A 27,954-nucleotide genomic window follows, 5' to 3' on the forward strand; every position below is an offset into this window, starting at 1 on the left:
CCATTTCAGAAGGTAATTCATCACATGTTTTTTGTCGGGTTTCTCGGAAGAAAGAGGAATACTCACACTTAAAGAATTTGGATAAATAACAGAGGTTGGAATTTTCCTCTGCGCGATGGGTTTATCAGCCAACAGGATACCACGGCATTCTGCTGTATGTATACTTTGTGGGATGGTCATCACCCGAGTGTGACGGTGTGCTAATTAGGTAGCACTTCGCCCACATATCGCGGGTTCGGGCCGGAGCAAGCTGAGGGCACTGCCAGCGCTTGGTGCGCGCCTGCGCTCTCGCTCCGAAGGAAGGAAGGCGCAGTTATTTAAGAGCACGAGAGTTTATTACACAGAGAGCTGCATTACATAACACTGCACTAATCCCCAGACATCGGTGCAACCCATAGCCCCGCCGCAGAACCCGAAAGCGGGCCCGCGGAGCCGCGCGCGCAAAGCAAAGACTACATACACGCGGGACAGCACAGCTAAGGGCGATCGCATGCCGCGCGGCCAACCAAAAGGGTTAAATCACGCGCAGCGCAAAACGAGGAAGGATGGGGTAAACGCGGAGCACATCTTGACGACGCAGGTCGCACATCGATGGCTCATCGCGCGTCGTCACCAGCAATGGCCGGCGATGACGGAGAACCAGCCAAATCAGGCCCTGCCGAATCCGGAGCGCGTCGGCCCCGCACAGGCGGGCTACACGACTCCGGAAGTTCGGGCCTGGACTCAAGCATACATACTAGATGCGCACGTCAAAGCACCCGCGTTCTTGGGCCCCCGGCAAAGGCCGGGGCACCCGGGAGCCAAACTCTACGCACCTTTCTCCTGCCCGAGTCGGTGGCGATCTCTCCGTTCATTTCCCGCTCGGGACCTCTCGCCGAAACAACGCCGCCCAACTGTCACTCGGAGTGACCCAATGGGGACGCGAGGTCGAAGCGGGAAGAACGGAAGGGAGGGTGATTTACTCCGGTTCTCGGAAGAGCTTCCCTTGCAAGGGAGGACAAGCAGCGCGGCTGCCCCCATTCCGCTCGCGGACACCCCACGGGGGGTCTCTCTAACGAACGAAACGGCAGAAGCGGGCGCACACTCGGGTAGCCCAAGAAGCTCAATCCCCACATCCCCCTCTTCTTAAATGCCCCCGTCCCTCTGAAAACAGAGCGACGGTCATTACACAAAACGCAAAACTGTCTGCGCTAGCATCACTGAACTACCAGCCTTTAGCCATACCTCCAGCCCTTAAACACACCCACACAACAAGATTACTGAGAATTCTAACTACAAAACATCACGCATGCCGCACTACGCAATAAGTGCACACAAGTATTCGCGCCATAGAAAATTACAAATGCGGTTACTCGAACATCACATAATCAATGCACTCTGTATACATAAATCATAGCTATACATCATTACATAAGTTAAAATCTGGCATATATATACGAGCGTCCATGCTGCCACAATGAATCAGAGCGCGCACGACGGGGCGCCGGAAAACGTTCCACACAATTAGCCTTCGGAGCCGATATCTCGGTTGAATCGGTCGGTCCTGATGAACGGCCACCGATATGCACCGGAAGCAGCTCACCCCGACGTCGTCGCGCCGCGATGGCAGTGCTCTCCAGGCACCCGATGCTCTGAAGACGATGTCTCAGCAGTGCTACGATGCGGACATCTCCGCGCAGGTTGCCTCTGAAGTTCCGCTGATTTGGCCTTGGCACATACCGCCGAGCCTGGGGCTCGCGCACACGCACTCAAGGAACCAGGGAGCGGCGACAGGCGTCCCAAAACGAAAACACAAACATGCCAGGTCCATGGCCCTTGTCCACTGCAAGGCTCCTGACGGGCAATAATGCCACTGAACAAGAAAAAGTATTTACAAACAAACACAATTTCCACCACCCCAGCGGGCGAGCACCCGGCGACGCTACAATGGTCCGGGGTAAGGAGGATTGCGAGCAACTGAGACACTTGACTGCGAGCACACACACATTCCGAAACGTCGCTAACAAGCATACCCCTCGGCGGCTTCTCGGCATGCTCTTTTTTTTTTTTTTACTCTCTCTTCCCACATCTGGGCCCCGTTCGACGGATTCGCGTGCGGGCCTCTCCGACATCTCTGAAACACTTGGCCAGCGAGAGGCGCCAACGGCAGCAGCTATGCGCGACCAGGCACAGTGGAAAGGAGGAGGGCACCGGCCCACGCATGGAGGAAAAGAAAGCTTTTCACCCCCCCAGCAACAGGCCCTCCCGGTTCTTCCGGGAAAAAAAGGCACCCCGCACACGACCCTTCGCGCCACAATGAGACAAAGAAGGCCCTCTTCCGAAGTTACCGGAAATGCGGTTGCTTATCTACAATACTACACTGTACATATGCGAGAAAACAAAGGACTTCAAAACATATACAGACGGGAAATATTTAGCACGAAAATACACTTTGAAACATTCACGGCACTGTACAGAAACGAAACATGCATTCTTCCACTCACATATCGGGCTGAAGGCTCAGCGAAGTAGCTCGCTCCGGGAACGCCGCGTAACGGCCTCGCCACGGCGAAGGCTGGTAAAGTCCGAGCTCAGCTCTCAACGGAAGATGTCCGATATCAAGCACGGGACAAAACACAAAAGTGAATGTCGTCTGAGGAGGCACCGAAGAGACAACCGAAAGCGGTCGTATGCTTCGGTCGTGCCCGCTTGCCAAAATGTGAAATCAATGGACGTCAGCATCACCTATCTCGCTCACAACAGTGAGCGATCAAGTCGGCAGCGTAACCCGACTTCTCCGTGCGCTACAGAGGACACGAACAAGACGAGAGAAAAACTGCGCGTAGAAAGGAAAAATCCTTTCGCGCCATCTTGGCCCTGTTTCTCGCCGCGGAACAAAGGATCGCGGGTATCGCTAGGCCTGGACTCGGCGGATCGGCTCTCAACACCTCGAAAGCGAGAACGAGTGCCTTCCCGCGGTAAATCTGCGTTACTGACCATCAACAGCCGTGGGTCGTGACGGAACTTCGTTAATTTAGAAAGAGATGCTGCGATGCTGTTGGGTGGACTCGATATTCCAGCACGAGCCGTCATGACCCATCAGGGCAAGCCCCGGGGACGCCAGTTCCGTCTGGCTTCAGCCCCTCGGCGCGCACTGCAATACAAGCTAGCGTTCCGGCGCCAGGTCTCTCTCAAGAGACAGAATTCCACGGCCTCATGCGCGCGACGCAATACCAGCGACTTTCCGACGCATTGTCTCCCTGAGACTACCGTGAATTCTAAACGCGAAAGGGGTCACCGCGCTGGGCCCTGAAAAGCTCTTTGGGCTGGAGATAATCTTAGCTGCTCCCAAGGAGTCCGGCCAGTTTTGCCGCCCTCACACAGCGTCCTACGAACCCAGGCCTCTGCTGTGCCACTCCTCGGCGCGGCGCGGGGATGCTCGTACGCGTAGTCCCCTTCGGCGCCAGCGCGATAGCATCCACGCAAAAGGCGGCGGACTGAATTGCTTTAGTTCCGAATATAGGTTCCTTTCTCACGCATCCATCGACCCGAAATTACGAATTCGCAAGTTTGCTAACAGATCCTAACTACCCGCAACGGAGGATAGAAAGGCGTCTCATGCGCGTTACCACCTGGCTTAACTATTAGCCCTTAAGCTTGCAACTGAATGCAGTAACTACAAATGTAGGAACTGCCCCACGTTGGTGCGCCAATTATGTGGGATCGTCATCACCCGAGTGACGGTGTGCTAATTAAGAAGCACTTCACCCACATATCGCGGGTTCGGGCCGGAGCGAGCTGAGGGCACTGCCAGCGTTTCGTGCGCGCCTGCGCTCTCGCTCCGAAGGAAGGAAGGCGCAGTTATTCGAAAGCACAAGTGTTTATTACACAGAAAGCTGCATTACATAACACTGCACTAATCCCCAGACGTCGGTGCAACCCGTAGCCCCGCCGCAGCACCCGAAAGCGGGCCCGCGGAACCGCGCGCGCAAAACGATGACTACATACGCGCGTGACAGCACAGCTAAGGGCGATCGCATGCCGCGCGGCCAAACAAAGGGTTAAATCGCGCGCAGCGCAACACGAGGAAGCATGGGGTATACGCGGAGCACATCTTGACGACGTAGGTCGCACATCGATGGCTCATCGCGCGTCGTCACCAGCAATGGCCGGCGATGACGGAGAACCAGCCAAATTAGGCCCTCCCGAATCCGGAGCGCGTCGGCCCCGCACAGGCGGGCTACACGACTCCGGAAGTTCGGGCCTGTACTCAAGCATACATACTAGATGCGCACGTCAAAGCACCCGCGTTCTTGGGCCCCCGGCAAAGGCCGGGGCCCCCGGGAGCCAAACTCTACGCACCTTTCTGCTGCCCGAGTCGGTGGCGATCTCCCCGCTCATTTCCCGCTAGGGACCTCTCGCCGAAACAACGCCGCCCAACTGTCACTCGGTGTGACCCAATGGGGAAGCGAGGTCGAAGCGGGAAGAACGGAAGGGAGGGTGATTTACAGCGGTTCTCGGAAGAGCTTCCCTTGCAAGGGAGGACAAGCAGCGCGGCCGCCCCCATTCCGCTCGCGGACACCCCACGGGGGGTCTCTCTAACGAACGAAACGGCAGAAGCGGGCGCACACTCGGGTAGCCCAAGAAGCTCAATCCCCACAACTTGTGTGTCAATTCAATGTTTTTGTTTCAGAAAACTGACAGCTGTGAACTGCACAAGAAACTCAAGAAGTCTTGCAGGTATCAGTGTAAGAATCAGTGCACTGATACCTTGCGTGTAAGGGCATGAAATGCTGTCTTATGCCATTTGGCGACCCAACCTTAGCAATCGCACCAAAACATGTCTCAACTGAATTCACTTCCCAGGGACCAATTACGTCTTTAGAAGAAGTCACCAGAATGTTGGAGGCAGGTATGTTCATGTTTCTGACATGGTTGGCGACTCTAATGGGTTAAGGGGGTGTTTCCGGCAGTGTTTTTGAAAACAGCATTGTACTGGTCGGGTTTCGCAATAGCCCGGTGCATGGGTGGTGAGCATGAGATAATGCTTTCGTAGCGTGTGTTATACCTGTAAACTTCCGCCTTCGTTCAAGTGACCATAGGTCCGCCTCAGCATACAAACTGGCAATCGCGATTGTATGGAAAGCACGAGCAGCGAACCGCATACCCAGGTGGCACACGGCACTGAGTATTTTGAGGTACTTTTTCGTGTTCACTGAAATACTACTAAGCTGTAGTCTATACGTGACGATCTACGTTATTTAGGAAACTCAGCTGGCAGCCTCGATCTTTACCCCGAGACTGGTGTGACAGGATATCTAGAAGGTTGAATATGGGCATTTTGTGTGGGCAAAGGAATTTGTGTTCTTTTTAGACACCGTCACTCTGAACGTCGAATGTGATGTTGTGGTTCGGGTCTAATACCTTTATCGGTGAAGAGTACACTGGTTTTCATTACTGCGTTGAGCTTAAATCTATTTTCGTCTGCCCACTTTGATACATTGTTCACTTCTGGTTGAATTTTCTGCTCACATATGGACAAATTACGTGCTTTGTGGCTTATTTGTAAATCGTCAACATCGACAGAGTAGGATATTTATCACGGTAGGATGATGTTTAATGATTTCATTTCGATTATGGAAAGCATGCAGCTAAAAACCCAGCCTTGACTCCCACCATTCTCTTCTGAAAACAGCTTAGATAAGGTATTCCCTAAACGGACCATGAATGTTCGTTCTGGCAGATAACTCTGAATGGTCGTCAGCATATTCCCCGAGATCCCAAAGGCGAACATGTCACGGACGATACCATAGCGTCATCTGGTATCGTGTGCTTTCTCCATATCACAAAAAACAAACAAAGTGGGCTGTTTATGCACAAAAGTATTCTTTACGTAAACTTCGAAGGCAACCAGTTGGGCAGTGGTCGACTGGTTAGCACTAAATCCAGCTTGATGCGGGTGAAGAATACCGCTTAATTCAGGGAAACGCGCAAGACGAACTTCTATCATTTTTTCAAAAGTTTTACACAAAGAGCTCCTCGCGGCAGTTAGCCCATAAGTGGCCGAAAGTGTGGCTTATTTGCCTTACTTTAATAACTGGATAATAATCGCTCCTTTCGAGGCATTAGAAAACGTCCAGAATCCCATATCCTGTTAAACAGGCACAGGTTAGTTTCAAGGCTTCCTTCATGCAGGTGCTTCAGCACTTCATATGTGAGCCTGGTAGGGCCTACTGCTGTTGACTTGCCACATGTGCCTAAGGCAACCTTCAACTCTTGTGACTCTTGTAAAGTCAATGGGCTGTTGTATTCTCCTGCAGATGACCTTTTGTTGGGGATAGGTTTCCGCTCCTTAGCTAGCATGTATCTCAAGAAGGAATCTGTATAATGCGCTGCGGTGAAAGAACATTGGAAGTGCTTTCCTAGTGGATCTGCTTGGTGCTTCAATGTGTCGCCAGAAGTTCTATAGATAGGAGTTGGATGTCTAGTATGTCCTTTGTGTGCTTTTAGTCTATTGTACACTTTATGCGTATCTGCGTAAGAATATAAAGAGGAGAGAAACTTCTGCTAACTAGTCTACTGCTAACTTTGCTAACGCCTGCCATTTGCTTTAGCTCGCTTGAAGTTTATAAAGTTTCCACCCTAGGGTAATGGCAGAACTATCAACATGTGTTATTTTTGTTCTAACGAGCTCTCGTAAGAATAAAAACTGCGCAGGGGGTATTCATTACACATAAGACCTTCGCATTATTGCACATTCGCACATTACACATTAGACCTTCGCAATAATCCCTGACCGATGACAATGCTTTCACGTTGAACTTCTGATGCTGCTGAACGCATATTGTGTACGTGACTCCGCAGTTTACTTTGGTTTACTGAAGCGAGTCCGCACTAAATTAGCGAGTCATCTGTGTCTTAAGTGATGTATTCGTCTTTACCAAATAATCTGATCCTGTGTTACTGGCGCCTTTCATTATTTCTTTTTGCTTTGTTTCTTTCCTTTGCTTTTTTGTTTTTGTTGAGCTGGTATCATATGTTGTTACACATTGTTCTTGTTCCCGCCTTATGTAATGCCCACGGGCTTTTAAAGCTTCAATAAATGAAATGAAATGAAAAGGATAGATAGTGAATGGTTAAATCAAGCAGAACCGAACCATTTCGCCTGAACGCTACCACTGTTACTAACACCGGAAAAAAGCTTTTCACTAGTAAGGAATGTCGGAATAGAAGCCCTCGTTTATTTTTGCTTTAAATATACGCCAAATCAGCACTTTAGTGACACTGCAGAACACACGCAACAGAATCCACGTAAGAACCTACAAGTTTGAGTAGGCGATACGAATATCGATCTGCCTGTGAACAGTTCGCGTGAGCGGGACTTCAAGAACCACCCATCAGCCCGTGGATGGAACAGCTGCTTCGAGTTTGAGAGAAAAGTGCATTGCTTATAATTTCACGACCGGGTGTTTGAAACTATTCAATACAGATTTGTTGTGGAAAGCTCTGATACTTCGGTGGACTCTGTGCCGTTTAATATTACGTTAAGGCGCACAATATGTCAAAGAGTGCAATAAAATACTACAAATGTTAAAAAATTAACGGATAGTTCTTACTTCGAGTTTTAGCGCACAATGTTATATTTCGAATTGTGAGGCCACCAAAATGCAAAGTGATCAAAGCTTTTAAAATCAAAGAATCTTCATCATCGTTTGAGAAACAGATGATAAAACTGATCAGCTGCGGTAGCTCAGTGGTTACGGCGCTCGGGGCCCGAAAGACACTGGCTCGATCCAGCCGCGGCGGCCAAATTTCGCCTCCATAAAAATTCTATAGGCCCGTGTACTGTCTATGTCAGTGCACGTTAAAGAACCCCAGGTGGTCGAAATTTCCGGAGCCCTTCACTATGGCGTCTCTCATAGCCTGAGTTGCCTTGGGGCGTTAAACCACAATAAACAAAACCAGATGATGAAACAGAAAATACTTCTAAGAGCTATTAAAGTTGGCTTTCCCAAGTTTTACATTGTTAAAATGGCTGCTTACCGAAACAAATGAAAATGCAGTTTACGGCTTTTTGGACAGCTATCATTTTGACATGATTTACCTAATGGTACCGCGTGCAGCGACACCATTTTCTGCATCTAACCGCTGCATCTAACCGCTGCAAGGGAACATAACGAGGAGTCCAACGCGTATTTTTTCACGTTCCATACCTCCAAACCCGCTCATAATCGAGAAATTTTCCATACTATCTTCGCGTTCTATTTATAAGGGCTTCGATTTCCCAATATATTCGTGCGCTCGAAAAGCAAAAATAAATGGGCAGTTTTATATGTACCCCACTTTAATGTCGAGCCTATTACTGTTGCTTTAAAGGGGTGGAGACACCAAATTTGTGGTTCGCGCGTTCTTAGTTTCAAACGTTTCTTATGGCTCCAGGAAGCATGATACACACTCAAAGATTCATATATTCACAGTGAATAATTTATTATAGCATTTTTAGGTGAATGATTTTCGGTTTCGGTTTCGGAACGCCGAGTTGTACAGTGACGTCACAGAGGGGGAAGATCAACTGCTTCGCTTGGTCACGTGGGCCCACAAAAAGTTGTGACGCACCTACTGCTGCATCGTCTGCTTTCTCACACACGTGCTGACCAGCGCATGAAAACAAACAACTGCATATCTAGTCCCAGCAGCTCGGATTCTGACAGATCTGATTCCAATGAGTGAGGACATCGACTTTTTTTTGTTCGCACGCTAATGTCGCCTTCGTAGGTTCGCGTGAGGATGCGAAACACTTTGCAAAATGCCAGAAAGCATCGCTGCGCCGCTCTACCCAAGCTGCGCCCACAACCGGTGTCACACTTCGCTACCGTGCAGCAGTACCTGAGCGCTGCTTGGGATGGTGTACAAATACCACAAGAAAAGACAAGATCGCCTTGTTATCAGAACTGACAGCTATACTCGAGCAGCGACAAAGCATGTCTGCTTATGTTGGGAGCTTTCGGCAACGGCACCGCTCGCGGGCGCTGCGGGCGACGAGCTCTGCTGCTGCCTGGCTGCCGTGGTCGTCGCTAGGCCTATAGCCTGTTTAGCAAGCGGCCGGCGCTTCGGAAGTCGCCTGCGCTATAATCAAAGGCCTACTTTTCACAAATAGCTGTAGTGTTAACAGAATCATCTCACAATAAAATAATAGTATGGTCAATCACATCGACGCCTTCGGCAGCGGAGCTAGCGGGCGCCAGGCGAGCCGGACCCCAACGTCGCGCCAGCGGCAGCTGCTAGGCGCGGTTGTTGCAAGAAATTTGCTCATATCACAGTTGTTACCTCTACCAGCAGCTCAGTATTGGTCAGCGATCCTCAAAAATGACACTTTTTTCACATTTCTTGTCCCATGGTTTATTATTTACGTCAAGAACACTCTCTAGCTCGCTTTTATGAAGTCGGCAGACGGTATCCAGGCTGACCGACCGGCCGGCAGACTCGGCGTGCTTCACGTCCTCACAAGAAAATACAAAACAGCCATGCTACCAGAAAGGATGCTTTCTAGATTCGAGATACGACAGCATGATTGTGCTAAAACGGGATCTTTCGGCAACGACACTGCCTGCGGCAACGCCGGCCGACGACCTGCGCGCTGGTCCCAGACTGCCCTAGTCGTCGCTAGGGCTAACTGCTTTCGCATAGACTCCGCAGCTGAGGGCGCTTCGGGACTGGCCAGCGCTCAGAAACGTGCTCCGCTCGGCACCCCTTTACTGTGAACTCGTCCCATAATAAAATATATGTTCGATTTCTACGACGTCTTCAGCAACAGAGCTAGCAGACGGCAGGCGAACCGCACCAGGTAGCAGCAGCACAAAACCGGCTATGGGATGAAATTTGCGTGCATATCGCAGTCATCACTTCTACCAGGAACTCGGTATTTGCCAACGATCGTCAGAAACGATGCATTTTTGATATTCATATATCCCAGGGTTTGCTATGAACGTGAACAAACAATACTATCGCGTTCTTCAGATGCCGGCGTTCGGCACGAAGACTGGCGCAGGCCGCCCGGCTCCAAGGAGTGCGCCCTATGTCACCATGACGCTGCTGCTCTCCGCGCTCGCATTGGCTGCCGCTTCTCGTCGTTGTTGTTGCCGCGAGCGGCCCGCCGTTGACATCTAGCAGGCCGGACGCAGGCAACGAGCTGCAATCGGACGTTGCGACGCTGTTCGCAACGGCGCGCCACAAACCGAGCGAGCGGCGGTTAGCAGCAAACGCGGCTCGCTGGCGCGGCGACTGTGCTCACGCGGCTGTGCCCCGCTCATCCTACGTCACTGTATTTTGGTATGACGTCACTAAAACTTTCATTTTTCTACACCCCTTGTGACGTCATGGTTGATGGCGCTAGCGATGGGTCTAGATCGTGAGAGTGAGCATTTAGGTAATCTTTGGAACCGAATTAAAATATCTTTTAAACGTTTGTTGCGTCGAACACCTGGCTGTGAGTGCCCTTGCATACATAGGAATCCCATAGTAGGCTTTTTATAGCTTCAAAATTTGGTGTCTCCACCCCTTTAAAAGTGCCAGTGCTTTTCAATGTAATTAATGATTCCTAAACGAAGCTGGGTCAGGTGCAGACCAGGTCGAAGAGGGAATTAGCTCTGGCGTAATCTGTTAGAGAAATGCGCTTTTCGTCCGATATTGCCCAGCGGAAATATCAAGGTCTATAATGGCTGAGATGTCACTGCTTAAGCTGGAACTGCCAATTGCAAGATAGCGTCAAGAAAGGAATTATGGCGGGTATCCAGTCCTAATGTGCGTTCCTTCTATACGTGTTTTCTGGCTGGAATCTTTCTCATTATATTAAGTACGGTCAATGCATTTGAAGCTCAAAAGCTGGCACTAATAATGGCCGTTGAAACCAGTCTAATTTTGTCCAAAGTCACGTTTTAAAAAGTCTAGAAACATCATCTAATAGCCGCAATAAAAATTACTTGACAATTATACTCTACTTTCATTTTGCAATAATGGCCAACAAACTGACTGAGTGATCGTGTAAATGTATGAAATCGGATAAGAAACAATACCCCCTCCCCCGCATCGACGACACACTGGATCGGCTATGCAACGCTAAGTACTTCTCATCGATGGAACTGAAGAGCAGCTACTGGCAAATTGAAGTCGACGAAAGAGATCGCGAGAAGACTGCGTTCATCACACCAGACGGACTCTTCGAGTTCAAGGTGATGCCATTCGGCCTCTGCTCTGCCCCAGCGACGTTTCAGCGAGTAATGGATACGGTGCTCGCAGGCTTGAAGTGGCAAATTTGTCTAGTCTACTTAGATGACGTTGTTGACTTCTCCACAAGCTTTGAACACCACCTCAGAAGGCTTCGGACAGGGCTGGAAACAATCAAGTCTTCGGGCCTAACACTGAAACCAGAGAAGTGCCACTTCGCCTACGAGGAGCTGCTGTTCCTTGGTCACATCGTAAGCAAGGATGGAGTTCGCCCAGACCCTCAGAAGACGGCTGCGATCGCACAGTTTCCACAGCCTAATGACAAGAAAGCTATACGCAGATTTCTTGGATTGTGCGCTTATTACCGGCGATTCATCAAGAACTTTTCGCGCATCGCTGAGCCTTTGACCTAACTTACCAAGGCGGGCGTGCCTTTTAAATGGGAAATTCCGCAAGAGGAAGCTTTCAAAGAGCTAAAGCGCCGCTTGCATTCCCCTCCTGTGCTCGGGCACTTTGATGAAAACGCCGAAACCGAAATTCATACCGATGCAAGCAGTGTGGGCTTAGGAGCGGTGCTCGTTCAGAAAAATGGTGGAGAGAAAAAAGTTATCGCGTACGCTAGCCGTTCACTGTCGAAAGCCGAAGCCAACTTAAAATGAAGGCTTAAGCGGCTGAAAAAAATAAGAACGCTAGTTCTAGTCAGTTAACTATTATAGCAGAAGAATTTTCTTCTAACATTAAATCAGCAAAGAAACATCACTTTACAGAGAAGAGTTTTCCAGAATTTATACGAATTGATCTCCATAAATTTTGGAATCACCTTCGAACTTCGCACAAGCAAATAAATCAAATCACAGTGCATAACAACGTGATTACGTGTCCTCATTCAATTGCTACGCATTTCAATACTTGCCTTCATTCTGTATTTTCTGAAGAAAGTGGCAATTAATGTTTTTGACTTTCCACCTGAACAATCAATCAGCCACTGTATCCTACGAAGGTCATGTTGAATCCCTACTCCGGCTAGATGCCAAAATGTTCGCATTGTCCAGATGACATACCATACGCCTCCTTACACCGTAATGCTGAATCATTAACTCATTTCTGTTTAAAAAATTGCTGAGGCTCAGCTTGGCTAAGCCTGGGGAATGCGAAGCATATTAGTGGCTAGGCTTGGTAATACATGGCTTTCCTTGGTTGAATACTTGGCCATTTTAATACAACCACTAGAAGCCTTCGTCGTGGGGGAAGACAACGGCATGGCTACAGCGGAACGCCGACTAACCCCGAGACGCGCGTTGGGTGAGCGCCTGGATTGCCACGGAAGCCGCGTCTGCCTGCCCGGTGGAGCGAGCGTTTTACCTACACCGAGTGTGAACGCGCGTTCGAAATGCGCGGGAATGCGCGGGTGTGACGGCTAGCGGTCCCACGGCGACGGCGCGAGGTGGAGGCCGGCTGTCTCATCCGATGTCACGTGGTGTGACGTCACGGTGTCACGTGGCGTGACGGCTAGGGGTCCCACGGCGACGGCGCGAGGTGGAGGCCGGCTCTCTCATCCGATGTCACGTGGTGTGACGTCACGGTGTCACGTGGTGTGACGTCATGGTGTCACGTGGTGTCACGGCTAGGGGTACACGGCGACGGCGTGAGTGGTAGCTCTAGCAATATGCTTCGCATAAAAATTTCTGTTTATCCTTATCGCCTTTTTCCTTGCCCCCCGACTGGCTAACAGCCAGAGTTTTGCCTGTGCATAAAAAGGGAGACCGTGCGTGTTTAAACATTTACCGCCCGATTTCTGTGACGAGTACCTGTTGTAAACTAATCGAACACATTATCGCTAACCACACACTTGAAATACTGGACTCTAAAGGATGCTTGTCTCCAGTCCAACACGGCTTCAGGAAAGGATTTTCTACTGCCCCGCAGTTGGTTACTGCTAGCCATCACTTTAGATCCATATTAGATAAATCAGGACAACTGGATTTATTTTTTTAGACTTCAGCAAAGTGTTTGAAAAGTTCCCCAGAGTAAATTTCTTGAAAAACTCAAATTAATTGGCTTGCCCTTGACCTTAGTAAACTGTATTGCTTCCTGCCTACGAAATGGAACTCTATTTGTGGATATTGGTGACATTTCTTCCACGTTACTTCATGTGACATCTGGAGTTCCCCAAGGAAGTCTACTAGGTGTACGGCCATTCGAAGTTGATTAAGAATGGCACTGCGCTGAATGCATTAAATTCGGCTTTCACAAAGTCCTGTTTCCATCGGATGGACAAAGCGTTCGCTGATCATGTGGCCAGACTAAAAAACGCGGGGTTCCCGGCCTCTGTGCTGGCTTCGGTGTCGCAACGGATCCTTACGGTACAGACAAAAATTGTAAAGGGAACTAGGTCGCATAAAGAGAGCGCACAGGGAAGGAAAAAGCTCGCCTGCATCCCGTACATACATGGTGTGTCTCACAGCCTTAAAAAAGTGGCTCGCCGTTATGAGGTGGACTTGGTATTTTCAGCCAAGAATAAGGTAGGGCGGATTTGTGCCGCCATTGAGAGGTGTGACGCACCGCGGGAGAGAAGGAACGCTTGTGGGGTGAAGCACTCCAACCCGTTTGTGGACTGTGCTTGCGGTGTGGTGTATTCCATTCCCCTAACCTGCGGTTGACACTACGCGGGGCAGACGGGACGCTTTCTGAATGTATGCCTCCAGGAGCACGCCAGGTCACTTGACGGGGGTTCGGGGACGCACCTGACACACCTGACGGAGACGCATGTAAAAAGCCACAAGTGTGTCCCGTTGTTCAAGGAAACGCGCGTTCTCTGGAAGCATAAAGATAAGACTTCCCGGAAGATTATGGACGCCTTCCGCATAAGAAAGTCGGCAGATGTATGCGTGAGTTTGCCATCCTTGCTGCTGCTTGACGCCGAGGTTGATTATCTTCAAAGAACACTAAACCATGATAACAGGTAGATTCGTCGTGATTTAACGTGTTCTTGCCTTTAACCTTTGTAACCGTGTTATGACTGTGCATGTAACCATTGGTTTTGTCTATATATTTTTTGTGGTTTCAATAAATTTTGTCAGTTGTCAGTGATCACTTGTGTTGTTGTCACTCTGTCTCTGTCCCTGTCTCTGTGGTGCCACACCAGTATGAATTCGTACCAACTCGCCCAATTTTCAACCCTTTTGTACTAGGTCCGCTGTTATTTTTGGTTTATACTAGGTCCGCTGTTATTTTTGGTTTATTTAAACGAGGTGTGTTCCACTGATAGAAATGTTAAAATTGATTTAATTTGTCAACGAGTGCATGCTGTACAACAGTTAGCTCTGTGGCTAACCAAATGTTATTGAAGGATGCTCTCCGCGAAATGTTTGCCTGGGGTGACATATGAGGAACTGTCTTCAATTCTGATAAGACAGTGCTTTTGCGCATGAAAAGAAAGAAGCATCTTATTAACTTTAGTTGCTTTTCTTGCGGCGCTACTATTTCGGAAGTCGGAAAAAACAAATATTTAGGTATCTTAATAAATTCACGGCTTAACTGTAGCGAACCATGTTGATTACATGTGTACATCTCTATCAAAAAAACATGGACTTTTGAACACAAGCTCGAAGGAGCACCCAGTCCCGTTAAGCTATTAGCCTATAACTCTTTTATTGGGCGAAAACTTTAGTATGGGACTATTGTGGGGCACCCGTAGACCAAGAAGGAAATAGCAAAAATAGAAAACGTACAAAGACGGGCTCTGCGACTAATTTGCAATAAATTCAAGAGAACTGATTCCCCATCTGGTTTAATGGCCGCCAACGAAATTAAACATCTTCATATAAGACTGAAAATTGCTCGACTAATATTTCTTCCCTCATCCGGGAAAGTTTGTAATTCATTTTTCACCTTATACACCTTCAACCACACGAAAAACCCGTCACCAACATACTCATGCCCTAACACCATATTCCGCGAAACAAACTCGTTTAAATACTCATACCTTGCGCGCAGTAAACGGGTGGAATGCACTGCTGAAGAGATTGTCCCAAGTGAGAGTTTTGAAAGGGCTCTTAGCAATGAATTTTATGTGCAAACTGATGTGCAATGCATTTCCTTTGACTTCTTTCGCACATTTGTGTCATGTGTCAAACCTTTTGTCTATATACTAACTTTATGGCGTTTGTAAATATGCCTTGTTACTGCCCTTCCTGCTTGGACCACATGATGTCTGCAGTATTATGTAAATGAAAAAGAAAATAAATAAATTTAGATGGCGCTGCCTTGCTCAGCAGAGCCCTGGCGGCGCACTCTACACGAAGCTACTGATCGCAGTACATATCTGATCAGCTTGGTATTTTGATAAGGTTTCAGACGTAATTGTGTTGAAATTGAGATACGTTCGTTTAGTGAGGTTCTTTTCCAGCTTCTGAAAGTTGCGGGTGTTTTGCACGGCAGACACCTTCCCAACCTAGTCGCTTGTGTGCAGCCCTGCGCTAGTTGTCCGTTCTCTTGAGCAGTTATTACGGCGGCAGTATCTTAGGGATGATATTTGAATGCATTCATTTCAACCAGTGCAAGTGGTTTTCCTGTAGCGCTTGCATGAAGTCTAGTTGCAATATGTTTTTCTTGCACAATTGCGTCTATTAGATAGATACTGCCTTTACGTGCTTTCATGACTTTGTACAGACGGTGTGTTCACGTGCACGAAGCCCTGTGTGACCAGATTCTAAAATCATGGGATTGTCAGTCGTGAGCCAGTTTGATGACTTGATGAGTCAAGGTATTCATTAAACGCTGGAAGGTACACACCCTGTCAAAACTATACAAGCTAAAGGGCTTTGGTTCTGAACTATTCGGCGGGGGTCGCTAGCACATTTAGCTGCCCAAAGTTTGGGAACATTTAGGACGCGAAGAAATTGCGATAGCTGAGGATGCATAACGAGAGATATAGCTGGCCTCACAAGCCGTATACTGCGCCGTATGTCCGCTCTAGAAATATTAGGCTGTTTTAACACAAAGGCTAGAAAGTACTCAAGCTAACTGAACACGCCGCTCAATGTAAAATAAAACAGGCGAACGGTAAGTATTGGTTAAGCGCAACTAAAAGCTGAATGCTGCGCCATACAGTCATAGGAAGCATTTATGCGAAGAGGAGATCCCTGTCTCGCCGAAAAAAGAGAAAGAGCTGCTGGCATCCGCGCGTTAAGCTGCGAAAGTAGATAACAAGACCACAAGCGTGGCCCAGGTCGAAAAGCAGATGTGGCCCATATGGCACTACACGCTGAAGTAGGACAAAGACCTTTCCCATACCTCTGAGACTAACGCTGCCCTGTGCCAGCTGCATAAATCTTATCACCGCAAGCTTCTTAATCGCATCCAGCCACCAAACCTTCGGGCCGCGCCCTGCTACTCTTACCTTCTGTTAGTATACTGTCCGTTACCCTTACGGCCATCCACTATATTGTCTTCGCATTATATGCCCTGCCCAAGCCCACTCATTGTTCCTGAATTCGACTGGGATATCATTAACCCACGTTTGTTCCCTGACCCACTCTGCCATCTACCAACCTCTTAACGCTACATATCGTTTTCTTTTCCATATCCGTCTTACGATGTGAGCCGACAGTTTCTGAATGCAGTTTAAGAGAACACTTCCACACGGCGATGATATGGAGTAATTATTCGTGCTTGTGTGCTTGTATGCGTGCAGTGAAATCGAAATAAGTCAGCGTTTGAGAGAGCATCAAGTAACAGTGCTGACGACCCAACGTCCAGAAGCTGAAATGACATTGGGGGGACAAAAAAAAAAAGCAGTGCTCGTGGAAAATTCAGAGCAGAGATATACCTTGACTAGGCTTTGTAACAAGCAGAGATCGCATGGCGTGTACAAGGTATTTATTCGAATATTTATTTGCATCTGTAGTGCGCTGGAGGCGATGGTGTTGCCCTGTATTCAACAGTTCAAATTGTATTTTCAATGCCACTTTATTCAGAGCGAAGAATCTCGGCTCCCTTGCAGTGAGGTTCTCGATTGCACTTCCCACGGCAGCACCATCCGAGTCGCTGTGGCTCAGCTCGATCGAAGAGCTGTGGGACCGGCGCCAAATATACAGTTACGTAATGTTCTCATGTTGCCAGAAATAGCAAAAGTCATTATTTATTTCTGTTGTTACTCGGTTGATAAAAAGGACCAGCGATTATAATATACTGATTGTCCGCTGGAAGAGTATGTATTTTGCAGAATATGCATTTTTATTGACATGGTTATAAAAGGAGATAGTGTGATTGCGGTCCCGGCTACTCCTTTTCACATAATGATAGTAAAACACCTGAACTGGCAACATAACGTTCAACACAGTAAAGCTACAACACACGCAATTCCCAGTAGAAAAAATGCAATGAATACGCGAGATATCCAACAACATAAAATATAAAATCAAACTAAACGCGCCCTGCCGCGGTGGCTCAGTGTTTACGGCGCTCGGCTGCTGACCCGAAAGACGCAGGTTCGATCCCGGCCGCGGCGGCTGAATTTCGATGAAGGCGAAATTATTCACGTCAGTGCACGTTAAAGAACCCCAGGTGGTCGAAATTTCCGGAGCCCGTCACTACGGCGTCTCCAATAGCCTGAGTCGCTTTGGGACTTTAAACCCCAATAAACCAAACCAAACTATACGCACTGATCTTACCTCATGACATAAAATGTGGATATACTATAAGCAATGATATGCTCTAAACAGAGTAAGCGCTATAAAGCCCCCAAATACAAGAAACAAAATAGAGACAATGAGCAATAACAATAAATATATCACATTTATCAGCGATACGATAGAAACGCATCTAATCATTGCTAGGAGTCTGGAGAGCATGAGCCGAGGCGCAGAATCACAGAATTTAGACAAGCAATATCTAATTGTTCCCCAGAAAGACACTGTCCTCGACAAAATATTTCACCGCTATGATCATCCGTTTCTGTCGCACATGTGCCGGCTATGAATCACGCTTGTTGAGATACAATGATTCCTCCGCGATCATAGCGACGACATCGCCAGAAAGGAGAAAAATTTTCAATGAAGTTTGTTAGTTGTGTAATGCTACTACTATCAGCTATCTGCTATGTTACTACTATTTCACTACTGTCTGCTAATAACACTTATATTTTAGCCATACAGAATGAAATTTGTAAAGAGCTGGCACTGGGCGAAGTATTCTCCCAGGAAATATGCAACCGATTAGCAGATATGCCTTCTGCTTTTGACGCCGCCAGCGTTAGCGCACGTGGGCATGCGCGCGCTTGGGATGCGCGGGTGCGTAGGCCCGCGGGCGAGCGGCGACAGAGCGTACAGGTTACGGGCAGGCGAGCCAGAACGAAGCCAGTAGACGGCCAGCTGCGCCTGTGAGCGTGCAGCGTCTTTGTCCGCTCGCAGACCCGGTATTTTGGCGTCTGTCTCGGTCTTCGATGCGGAACTCGAGCGGTTTCTGGCGATGGCAAGGTAAGAAATGTTTTTTTTTATTGAGTAAGCAATATTACGACAGGTTTCAGCCCTTCGCGTCGGGGCGGCCGCGAGGCACGCTTGACCTTGAAGGGCGGCGCGGGGCGCGGCTCACTACAGCTGTAGCCGCGCCGCTGCCGAGTGGAGGCGCTGCCCTGGCCGCGCTCTCGCCAGGTGCGGAGTGTGTAGAGGAGGCTGGAGAACGGGGGGGGGGGGGGGTATAAAATGCGTTCGCTCGCTTGCCGGCTCCGTCGTTTTGCCAAGGTGGATGTAGAATGGTGGCGAAGGCTGGGCCCAAAAACGGTCTAGAGCGACTGCAGCACAGCCACATTGGGCGGCCGAAACACTTATATAATGAAATTCAAAAGCACAAATAAAAATTCTATAAAACAACAAAAAGAAATGAATATTTTAATGCCACGTTTTATAAATAGGTAAACTATTTCAACAAAACATATTACGCCGAATTTTGTAATCTTTTGCAACGCTCTTGTTGCGCTCTCTGTTGATGAGTGATGCATTTGCAGCGCGACTTTGCAGGCCTTGTTTCGTTACCCGGCCCCCCGGCCACAGTGGATGCGGGAGCTTACGAAGCGATTTCTTATCTCCAGCTGCCTCCTATGGCGCACCTTGGAAAGCGTGCAAATTAAGCTCGCCGGTCTCGAAATGGCACCTTTAAGAAGTTTTTGTCGTCCTTGCCCGTCGCTTCTCTGTCGCCGTTTGGCAAGATCTGCACCCCGCTGCACCGCTGCAGCGTTTGCTTCGGTGTACGGCCAGAGCGAAACATTTTCCCGAGGCTTGGCGCTCATCGTTTCAAGCGCTTAGCTCTGCATTTCAATATGAGGTTGCAGCATGTGAAGAAACCTTACTCCGTGGCACATTGTGACAGCGTGGGTTGTACCGTGGGTGTCTTACTAAGACTACACCGCTTCCCTCTGGACTTTCGCAGGTGAGCTCTTGCCGTTGTCGTCTGCTCTAGATATGTTTTTGTCGGGCTTTCCGCGCCTATCGTAGCTGTAACCGTTTCATACGCACTTGGCTTCATGTTATCGGGATATTTGAGTAAACTGACTTGCCACGTGGTCAATTTTAAACCAACTGCGCTGCCTAAGAGCTCTGAGCATGACATTAATGAGTTTTGCAGCACCGTGAAGCCAATTTGAGGATCCCCTCGCAACTGACAGCATCGGAACTCAACCATGTCTATGTGCGCCGCATTGACTGTGCCTTAACTGAATTCGCCCAGCAGTAGTTATTGCCGTTCTACATATACATGACCGTCAATGTAGTCTTAAACTCATTTCGCTGCATCGCTCTCGTCACTCTTTGAGCATAGAAAACCAGCTAGCCGCGTGGTGTCAGGCGAGCGTAACCGCACTCTGAGGCGCGGAGGCTTGGCGCGAGCATTTTCTGCCATAGGTATAACGTACTGCATTTAGGTGAAAGGAATCTTGGCGTATTGACGTTTGGAGTATATGGTATTCATTTGGGTGCAGTTGTACAACGTGGATGCTGCTTCATGTCCAGGTGCAAAAAGTGGGAGGAGTTCTGCCGCAACCTCAGCCTGGAGAAAACGCCGTGCCAGCTGCGAGACCTGAGGGTTTCTTCCAAGCACTTCGAACATGTTTGTGTATCTGCGGCCAGGATGGCTGCGTCTCGGTGCTGTGCCTACTCGAGGAAGGAGTGGCTGTATTGAATGTTCCTGCACTTCACTTTAAACTGCACTTCATGTATATTTTAGTTTGATTATAATTGCTTCAAATCACTTCGCTTAGCGACAAGGAGGTCTCGAGGTTGTGCGCAGGCCCTATGTATGGTGTAATGCTCTAGCGTTGAGCAGGTTTGTTGATGCTAAAACTTGTTTTTTAATTTTGTAATGCAGGTGTGAATATAGCTGCTATATTCTTTCAGTTGAAGAAATTAAATGTGAAGAGTAATCGCTGTGTGCTGCATGGTGTATGTGTTGACGCGCCTACTTATGTCATGTCATGTTTGCCTCAATGGAAGCTGTCGTAGCATTGTTTTTCTATACTTTTCAATTTCCTACCTGGCAACGTTCGTGGAACTTCAGGGCTTTTTCCTATCCGCACTGTCACCATTGAGATGAATAGCCAGCTTAAAAGAACTACTGCTTGAGCTGCCTGTGACGCGCATTTTTTTGTTGGTGTGCTTTATCACTGTATTTGTTTGGTAGCTGTAATAAACCATGAATATGAAAACCATACTTGCCATACACTGTATTGCAAACTGTGCACTTGAGCCTGTGCTTTGTGCATCATACCTTGATATACTCAAAAGCACAAAAGCACTGTGACCAGTATTTCCACCAAGGTTTCCACTACGAATCATGCATGCTTACCCAGCGTCTGAAAGTGTTGCTGCCTTTCTATGCTGGCTTATGTGCCAGTCACTTTCATTGGGTTCCCAATTGCACATTAACAAGGCCATAACTAGCAGGAACTCGAGCACATTTCACTGGCAAAGGTTGGTGCGCACTGAAAGGCAACCTTCAAGCGATACCGGCTCGAAAATGCGGGTTCTATAAAAAGACCACTTCATAATTCGCGCCAAAAGCATACGTATGCATGACGTTATTCAATGTCACTCATACGTAGTTTGCCCCCCAAATTAGGAGCGCTGGGGTGCCCCATGAGCCGCCATGTTTTAGACCAATGGGCGTCTATGGAGCCTTCGCTACCATGGTATATCTACCTTGGTAATGCCGCCTGATAAACAGAAAGGGAGGCTACGTCGGCTTGACGAAGCCAGGAAACGACAACGGGCTTCAGAGACAGATGAAGAACTCGAACAGCGCCTTGCTAAGCGGCGCGCTCAAGACGCTGCTAGACGGGCGCACCGCGCCTCTGTCGAAACCGAATCGTCTACAACCGGTGATGATCCCGAATGGAACGCTATGGATGCTTACGCAACCTACCAGGTTTCACCAAAGCTAAGCCCCAGCAATTTTTTTAAAGCTTTACTACTTGCACTTTCAAGCCTTTACCGTGCGACGGTGGTGCACATGAAATGACCTTTCGCATGACCTCTGTGTGACGTCACGCCGAAGAGCTGGGCGACTATCTCGCGCCGTCTGCGAGTGGTGGCGGTGCCACCACCGGCGGCCTTAGATTAGATTGAATTAGATTACATTAGATTAGATTACATTGGATTAAATGGGATTGGATCGACTGCGTTTCATTGGATTGGATTGGATTGCATTGGATTGGGTTTTATTTGATTGGATTGGATTTGATTTAATTGAATTGGATTAGATTAGATTAGATTAAATTCGAGTACATTAGATTGCATTACATAGATTACATTATATTAGATTAGAATAGATTACATTGGATTAAATTGGATTGTATGCCGCCGCGGTGGCTCAGTGGCTATGGTGCTCGGCTGCTGACCCAAAAGACGCGGGTTCGAACCCGGCCGCGGCGGCTACAATTTCTTTGGAGGAGAAATTCTAGATGCCCGTGTACTGTGCGATGTCAGTGCACGTTAAAGAACCCCAGGTGGTTGAAATTTCCGGAGGCCTTCACTACGGCGTCTCTCATAGCCTTAGTCGCTTTGGGACGTTAAACCCCATAAAACCACAAAACCACATCCATTAAATTGGATTGGATTGCATTGCGTTTCATTGGATTGGATTGAATTGGATTTGGTTTGATTGGACTGGATTGGATTGCGTGGCATTGTATTTGATTTGATTGGATTGGATTGGATTGGATTTAATTGAATTGATTTGGATTGGATTAGATTAGATTAGATTACATTGGGTTAAATTACATTACATTAGATTACATTATATTAGATTAGATGACATTACGTTAGATTAGATCACATTACATTGGATTGGGTTGTATAACCGATGCATCACCACAAGTCTAACCACAAGCACCACCACCAGCTACACTGGCAGCTGAACCATGGCGTAGGTACGGATATTGCTTTCGCAATTACCGGGCTTAACCAAGCTAAGCCACAGCGAATTTTTTTGCCCCACTACTCTCAATGTCAAGCAGTTTACGCTGAGCAAGCCGGCCGGCGCAGTATGGCGCAGGTGTGCAAGGCACGCCTGCCTGCTCGCTCCTTGGCACGAGCCATGGCACCGGTTCGTGCGCAGTTAGTGAAGAGTGCGCATATGCCTGGTGCGCTTGGCCTTGCCGTTCATTTCGCATTGTTGCGCGTTGAGTTGCTCGGGGATCCGAAGTTTTTATGGCCACCAGCAATGCACTACTTCTTTCGAGTGATATTTGTTGACGGTCGGGTAAAATATATGGTTGACTTAAAAAAAATGGGCAAACATGTCGAAAACTAGTTTTCTCGCGTTGTTAATACGGGCGCGAAATTTTCAAGACTGTCGGGAAAGAAAGGAAAACGCATGAAAACCTCAAAAACTAGAAACTTGTGCATGGAGGACTCCGTCGTGAGCTCTAGTAAAACGTGCATTGCGGCCGCATAGTGCGCTTTGCGCTTTGCTTGCGCGCTTTGCAAAACGACGAAGAAAAAAAAGCAAACTGGTAGGATTTTTTAAAATGTCGAAAATGTGGAGTTGGTGCGCCCAGAATTGTCTTCTGCGCCTGTGAAGACATTCAAACTATACGCTCGCATAAGTTCTCAGTGCCCGAACACACTGTGAGCGTCTCGTTGGAAGGCCGTGTTGTAGCCGGCAGGGTACCAAACATTTCTCGAACAAAACGTTCAGTTAGCCGTGGAATGGGGCTTGTAGATGTCAAGGGGCAGCTAATAACGTCGAGGAATCGAAGAATGCTCGTAAATCATTGGGAGGTGTCATCTTGTGTGTGATGCAATAATGCTCCGCATGCTAGGTTCATGAAAAGCATGTTTCCTTGTTCGTAATTTCGCCGCTTTGGCGCATTTCACCCATTGGCACAGTTTTGTGCAAGATTCATGAAAACGACACCTGCTCGTAGTTTATTTTTCAACTAAGGGTCCCCGGTGGTAGCGACAACCACTGCTGTGCGCCGTGCTGCAGAAAGAATAGACCCACAAAAAGCCCGGAACGAGATTAGCGATGTTCTAAATGGCGGCGACTATTATATCCGTTTTGGGTTTATATACAGTAAAATAAATGTTCATTTCATAAATCACATGGTGCCTCTTTCTGGACTGGCAAAGTTTGACGAAGGCCGTGGTGTATCTGCGTTGATCTCCGGTCAAGAGCGCCCGGAATGCAATTTTTATCTTTCAGGACCAAAAGTAAATAGATATCAATAGGAGACTATACACAACAGGAAGAATGCACCACTCAGGCGCGGCAGGCTGCAGCTCATGCTAGCATTCAAAATGCGCGCGCCTGTACTGAAACCTAGTCTCTCACGCAGCCGCTTAATGCGCTAAAGTCAATTGGGCTGCTATGCCCTATGCGAGTGTCCGCTCTTTATGAATCCCTTTCCCTATTCTTCAGCTCCCATGTAGTACTTGGAAAATGAATTTTAGCAGTCCATCACGGCAGCCGAAAACAATTAGTAGATGAACAAACACTTTAATGCCCTTGGCGGTACCAGGCTAGGAATTTCGGGCAGCATAGAGGCATCGAAAGGGCATGCGTCTGCTGCGGTGCTCCCATATCCACCCCCAAGAAGTTATGCTGCTCGGAGCGAGCGCATCACAGACCTTTTGCTCTCTCCCTCCGGCTCTAGCTGCCGGAGGCGGGGTGCAGTTCTAGCAGGCGGGAGAGGCTTGAGAGTGGCTACGCTTGCTTTTCGGCTAGCGCGCGTCCCTTCGATGCGTCTGGGCTGGCAAAATTCGGCGCTCCATATCACGAAGGGCAATATGTTTCTGCTCATCTAATAATTAATGTTGGATGCAATGATTACCAGCCACAATTTTATAATGGTAACCAAGCACCTGAGTGCAAAGAGCTTAAGGGTATTTAGCGGAATTTACTTATTTGCAAAATGATGAATTTGTTTAACACATCTTAATGCAATCGGGAACGCAGTTGCCATGATCAGAAAGATTCATAATTTCATCTCAAAATGCATATCTTTGAAATGTACTCGAAGTCATCGCATGAACGCGATGTATATCTGCAATATAACTGTGTTCAACTTTTCAGTATATGTGCCTGATGAGCGATATGTATTTCAATTATTGATTTGCTGACCTTCTGCGCATGTTTGTGTACAAAGGGCCTGTTATAAATCTCATATATGCGATTCTCCACGCTAAATCACATTACGTGAACTGAATTAGCGAGACTCGTTCTGGCTCGTAATTGCGGGGAGATTGTGGTGCGAAATTTGTTTAGAAAGTTGTGGTTGAAGAAGAAGGCAGAACACCGACCAAAATAACAATGAACACTTTAAACGACGTTTCGGCTCCCACACGGGAGCCTTGTTCACAAAAAGGTAGAGACGTGAAAGGCTGGCTATTTATGCTTTAAAATGTGCCCTAGGCAGCGGGCGTATGCACTAGGAAGTGCCCCGTCAGTGCGATTAAGAGTGTGGTCGGTTGTCTGAATGATTAATGATTCCAGATATAGGCGGCTTTTGAGATTCTTTTCGGTTTTTAAAATGCGCGCATTGCTCCAATCTATGTCATGCTGCCTGCTTTCGGAATGTTCGGCGAGTGCATTTGACGAAGCTTTCTTGTTTTCAACATCATACTGGTGTTGTTTCAATCTTTTAACAAAGTTTCCACTTTCACCCACATACACATGGTGACAGTCTCTACACGGTATACTGTACACTACGCCCGGAAACTTTTCCTTTGGCAGGCAGTCTTTCACGTTCACGAGAGTTTTGCGCGGCAGTCCTGGAATCTGATGCCACTTTGCCTGGCAGGTCGCCAATCGATGTACCGGATCTCAGGCGACTCCTGCATTTCTGCCTGAGTAACACTTATTTTACTTTCGACCATGTGTTTTACAAACAGGTTCACGGCACAGCCATGGGCGCTTCAGTTTCTGTTACCGCTGCAAACCTAACAATGGAATGGCTGGAAAGCCGCGCACTAGATTCATTCAGCCCACAACCAAAGATTTTTGTGCGGTACGTCGATGACTGTTTTTCTATTATCAAGAAGGATGCTTTACTTGATTTCACAGCGCATCTTAACAGCATCGAAGGAGCCATCCAGTTCACAGTCGAACAAGAAGAGAATGGACAGCTTCCATTTTTGGACGTCTTAGTGAAACGAAGCCAAACCGCACTCTCATTCAAAGTGTACAGAAAGAGCACTCATACTGGCCGCTATCTTCACTTTAACTCCCTTCACCCAGCCTCTCACAAGAGATCAGTGGTTGCCTCGCTTTTTCGTCGAGCAGACCGCATCTGCACAGAGCCAGAGGACGCCAAAGCCGACCGTCAAAGAGTTCGCAAGGACCTCTCCGAATGTGGCTACCCGTTGCCTTTCGTCAACGCTGTGGAACGCAAACTGTTGCGACCCCCGCGATCTGACAGTGGCCCAGCCGCCAAAACACGTGCACCTGTGCCATATGTGCCCGGAATCAGCGAAACCTTGGCGCGCATCCTGCGTTCTTACGACGTCGAAGTGTCACATGTGCCGGCGAAGAAGTTGCGGCAAACTCTCGTGAACGTGAAAGACTGCCTGCCAAAGGAAAAGTTTCCGGGCGTAGTGTACAGTATACCGTGTAGAGACTGTCACCATGTGTATGTGGGTGAAAGTGGAAACTTTGTTAAAAGATTGAAACAACACCAGTATGATGTTGAAAACAAGAAAGCTTCGTCAAATGCACTCGCCGAACATTCCGAAAGCAGGCAGCATGACATAGATTGGAGCAATGCGCGCATTTTAAAAACCGAAAAGAATCTCAAAAGCCGCCTATATCTGGAATCATTAATCATTCAGACAACCGACCACACTCTTAATCGCACTGACGGGGCACTTCCTAGTGCATACGCCCGCTGCCTAGGGCACATTTTAAAGCATAAATAGCCAGCCTTTCACGTCTGTACCTTTTTGTGAACAAGGCTCCCGTGTAGGAGCCGAAACGTCGTTTAAAGTGTTCATTGTTATTTTGGTCGGTGTTCTGCCTTCTTCTTCATGTACACCCCCGACCAGACGGGTTTCCGTCCAACCCTCGACTTCAGAAAGTTGTGGTGAGCCGTATTCTACATTGTTAGACCGTACGCTGTCTCTCGTGTTGTCTGGAAGTACTTTAACAGAACGTTGACCCAGTGGGGACCTGAAAGAAAGAAGCGGCACACCTAAAAATGACCTTTCTTCTTGTAACAAGCGAGGCAGCGCAAGGCAGACATAGGGGCCAACACGGTGCAATGCATCCTTTTGGCCTCGTGCCATTGCGTTGCTTCGATTGCTACCATGTCTGACACACTCGCCCGTGAGTTCTTGTCCAACAGATTTATTTCTAATTGATATGTTCAAGCCGGTGACCTGTTTTTGGGTAAAAAATTGGTGCAGGTAACGTGGCCATTACATCTGGCGCAAGCATATCAAGTGCCGTGCAGTCCATGGTGCTTCAGTGCATCAGTGTCCTCAGCTGGTCGGCGCCTCGTGAATAGTGTAGAAGCTCTACTGGGCAGAATTTCAGCTCCACACCGGCCAGGAACCGTCCATATGACTGATGAATTTTTCAGAATTCGCTTCAAGGTTGCTTCGGGGCCCTCTTTTGGATGCGTAATTCGATCCAATCGGTTGGCGACCTTTTGACTGGCCCCTTTTTGTGCTTGTTTACATGAGCACAGGCTCGAAAATACCAAACAAATTGCAGAGGGAAGAAAGAGCCAGAGGGGAAGACGACGAGGCTCAAGTTCATAGGGACGCATTTGATTTCAGGCCTATAGCGTCTTAGGGAAAGGTAACCCAAACCTCACTCTTTTGAAGCGGAGAGGAAATGTGCGTTTCAAATTGCCCACTAAACTATTTAAAATTAAACTTTGTATTGCAAGTCACATGCAGGTGGCCCTCTGGACACAAGGCATAGTCGCTGGCGTCTTGCAGTGTTGAAGATAACGACGACTTTAACGAGTTTGAGAATTTAATCACCTGAAGTCACACATTGGCATTCAGATGCATTGTTTTGCATGGCTGCAGATTAATTTCAACCGCGTGAGTTTCTTTACGCCCCTATTTTCATGGAGAAAACAGCATTTCGTAATGTGTGCCAACATTGATATGCGACTTCCGCGTGCGGGTGTCAGTCCCACGATCTTGGGCTCACTTACCGAACACCGAATTCATTTTTATACAGCAGTGGATAGAAGCAGTGAGGGGCGTTACTATCGTGCATGCTCTCAGCGCTGAAGCCAGCTGTAAAGCT

The 27,954-nt window shown here is 48.1% G+C and overlaps 2 protein-coding genes across 2 annotated transcripts in view; one reads left to right on the forward strand and one right to left on the reverse strand.

Annotated features, from left to right (window-relative positions):
• Positions 1-1,748: 1,748 nt before the first annotated feature.
• LOC149327104 (uncharacterized) overlaps positions 1,749-27,954 on the reverse strand; it is a 52,300-nt gene continuing 26,094 nt past the window's right edge. Inside the window, exons 7-8 of the mRNA XM_089564786.1 lie at positions 17,134-17,274; positions 1,749-1,833 (exon numbers count right to left, since the gene is read on the reverse strand). Coding sequence (XP_089420912.1) covers positions 1,749-1,833; positions 17,134-17,274 — 226 coding nt within the window. The remainder of the gene's footprint in view (positions 1,834-17,133; positions 17,275-27,954) is intronic.
• On the forward strand, positions 25,554-26,609 carry LOC149327105 (uncharacterized). Its single transcript, XM_089562854.1, has one exon. The coding sequence runs from the start codon at positions 25,602-25,604 to the stop codon at positions 26,607-26,609; it is 1,008 nt and encodes a 335-aa protein (XP_089418980.1). The 5' UTR covers positions 25,554-25,601.

This window comes from Amblyomma mixtum, chromosome 10 (genome assembly GCF_055824585.1).
Source record: "Amblyomma mixtum isolate Tamu chromosome 10, ASM5582458v1, whole genome shotgun sequence".
Taxonomy (NCBI): Eukaryota; Metazoa; Arthropoda; class Arachnida; order Ixodida; family Ixodidae; genus Amblyomma; species Amblyomma mixtum.

Coding starts and splice junctions, on each gene's coding strand:
- LOC149327105 (XM_089562854.1), top strand. CDS start 25,602: ATGGGCGCTTCAGTTTCTGTTACCGCTGCAAACCTAACAATGGAATGG.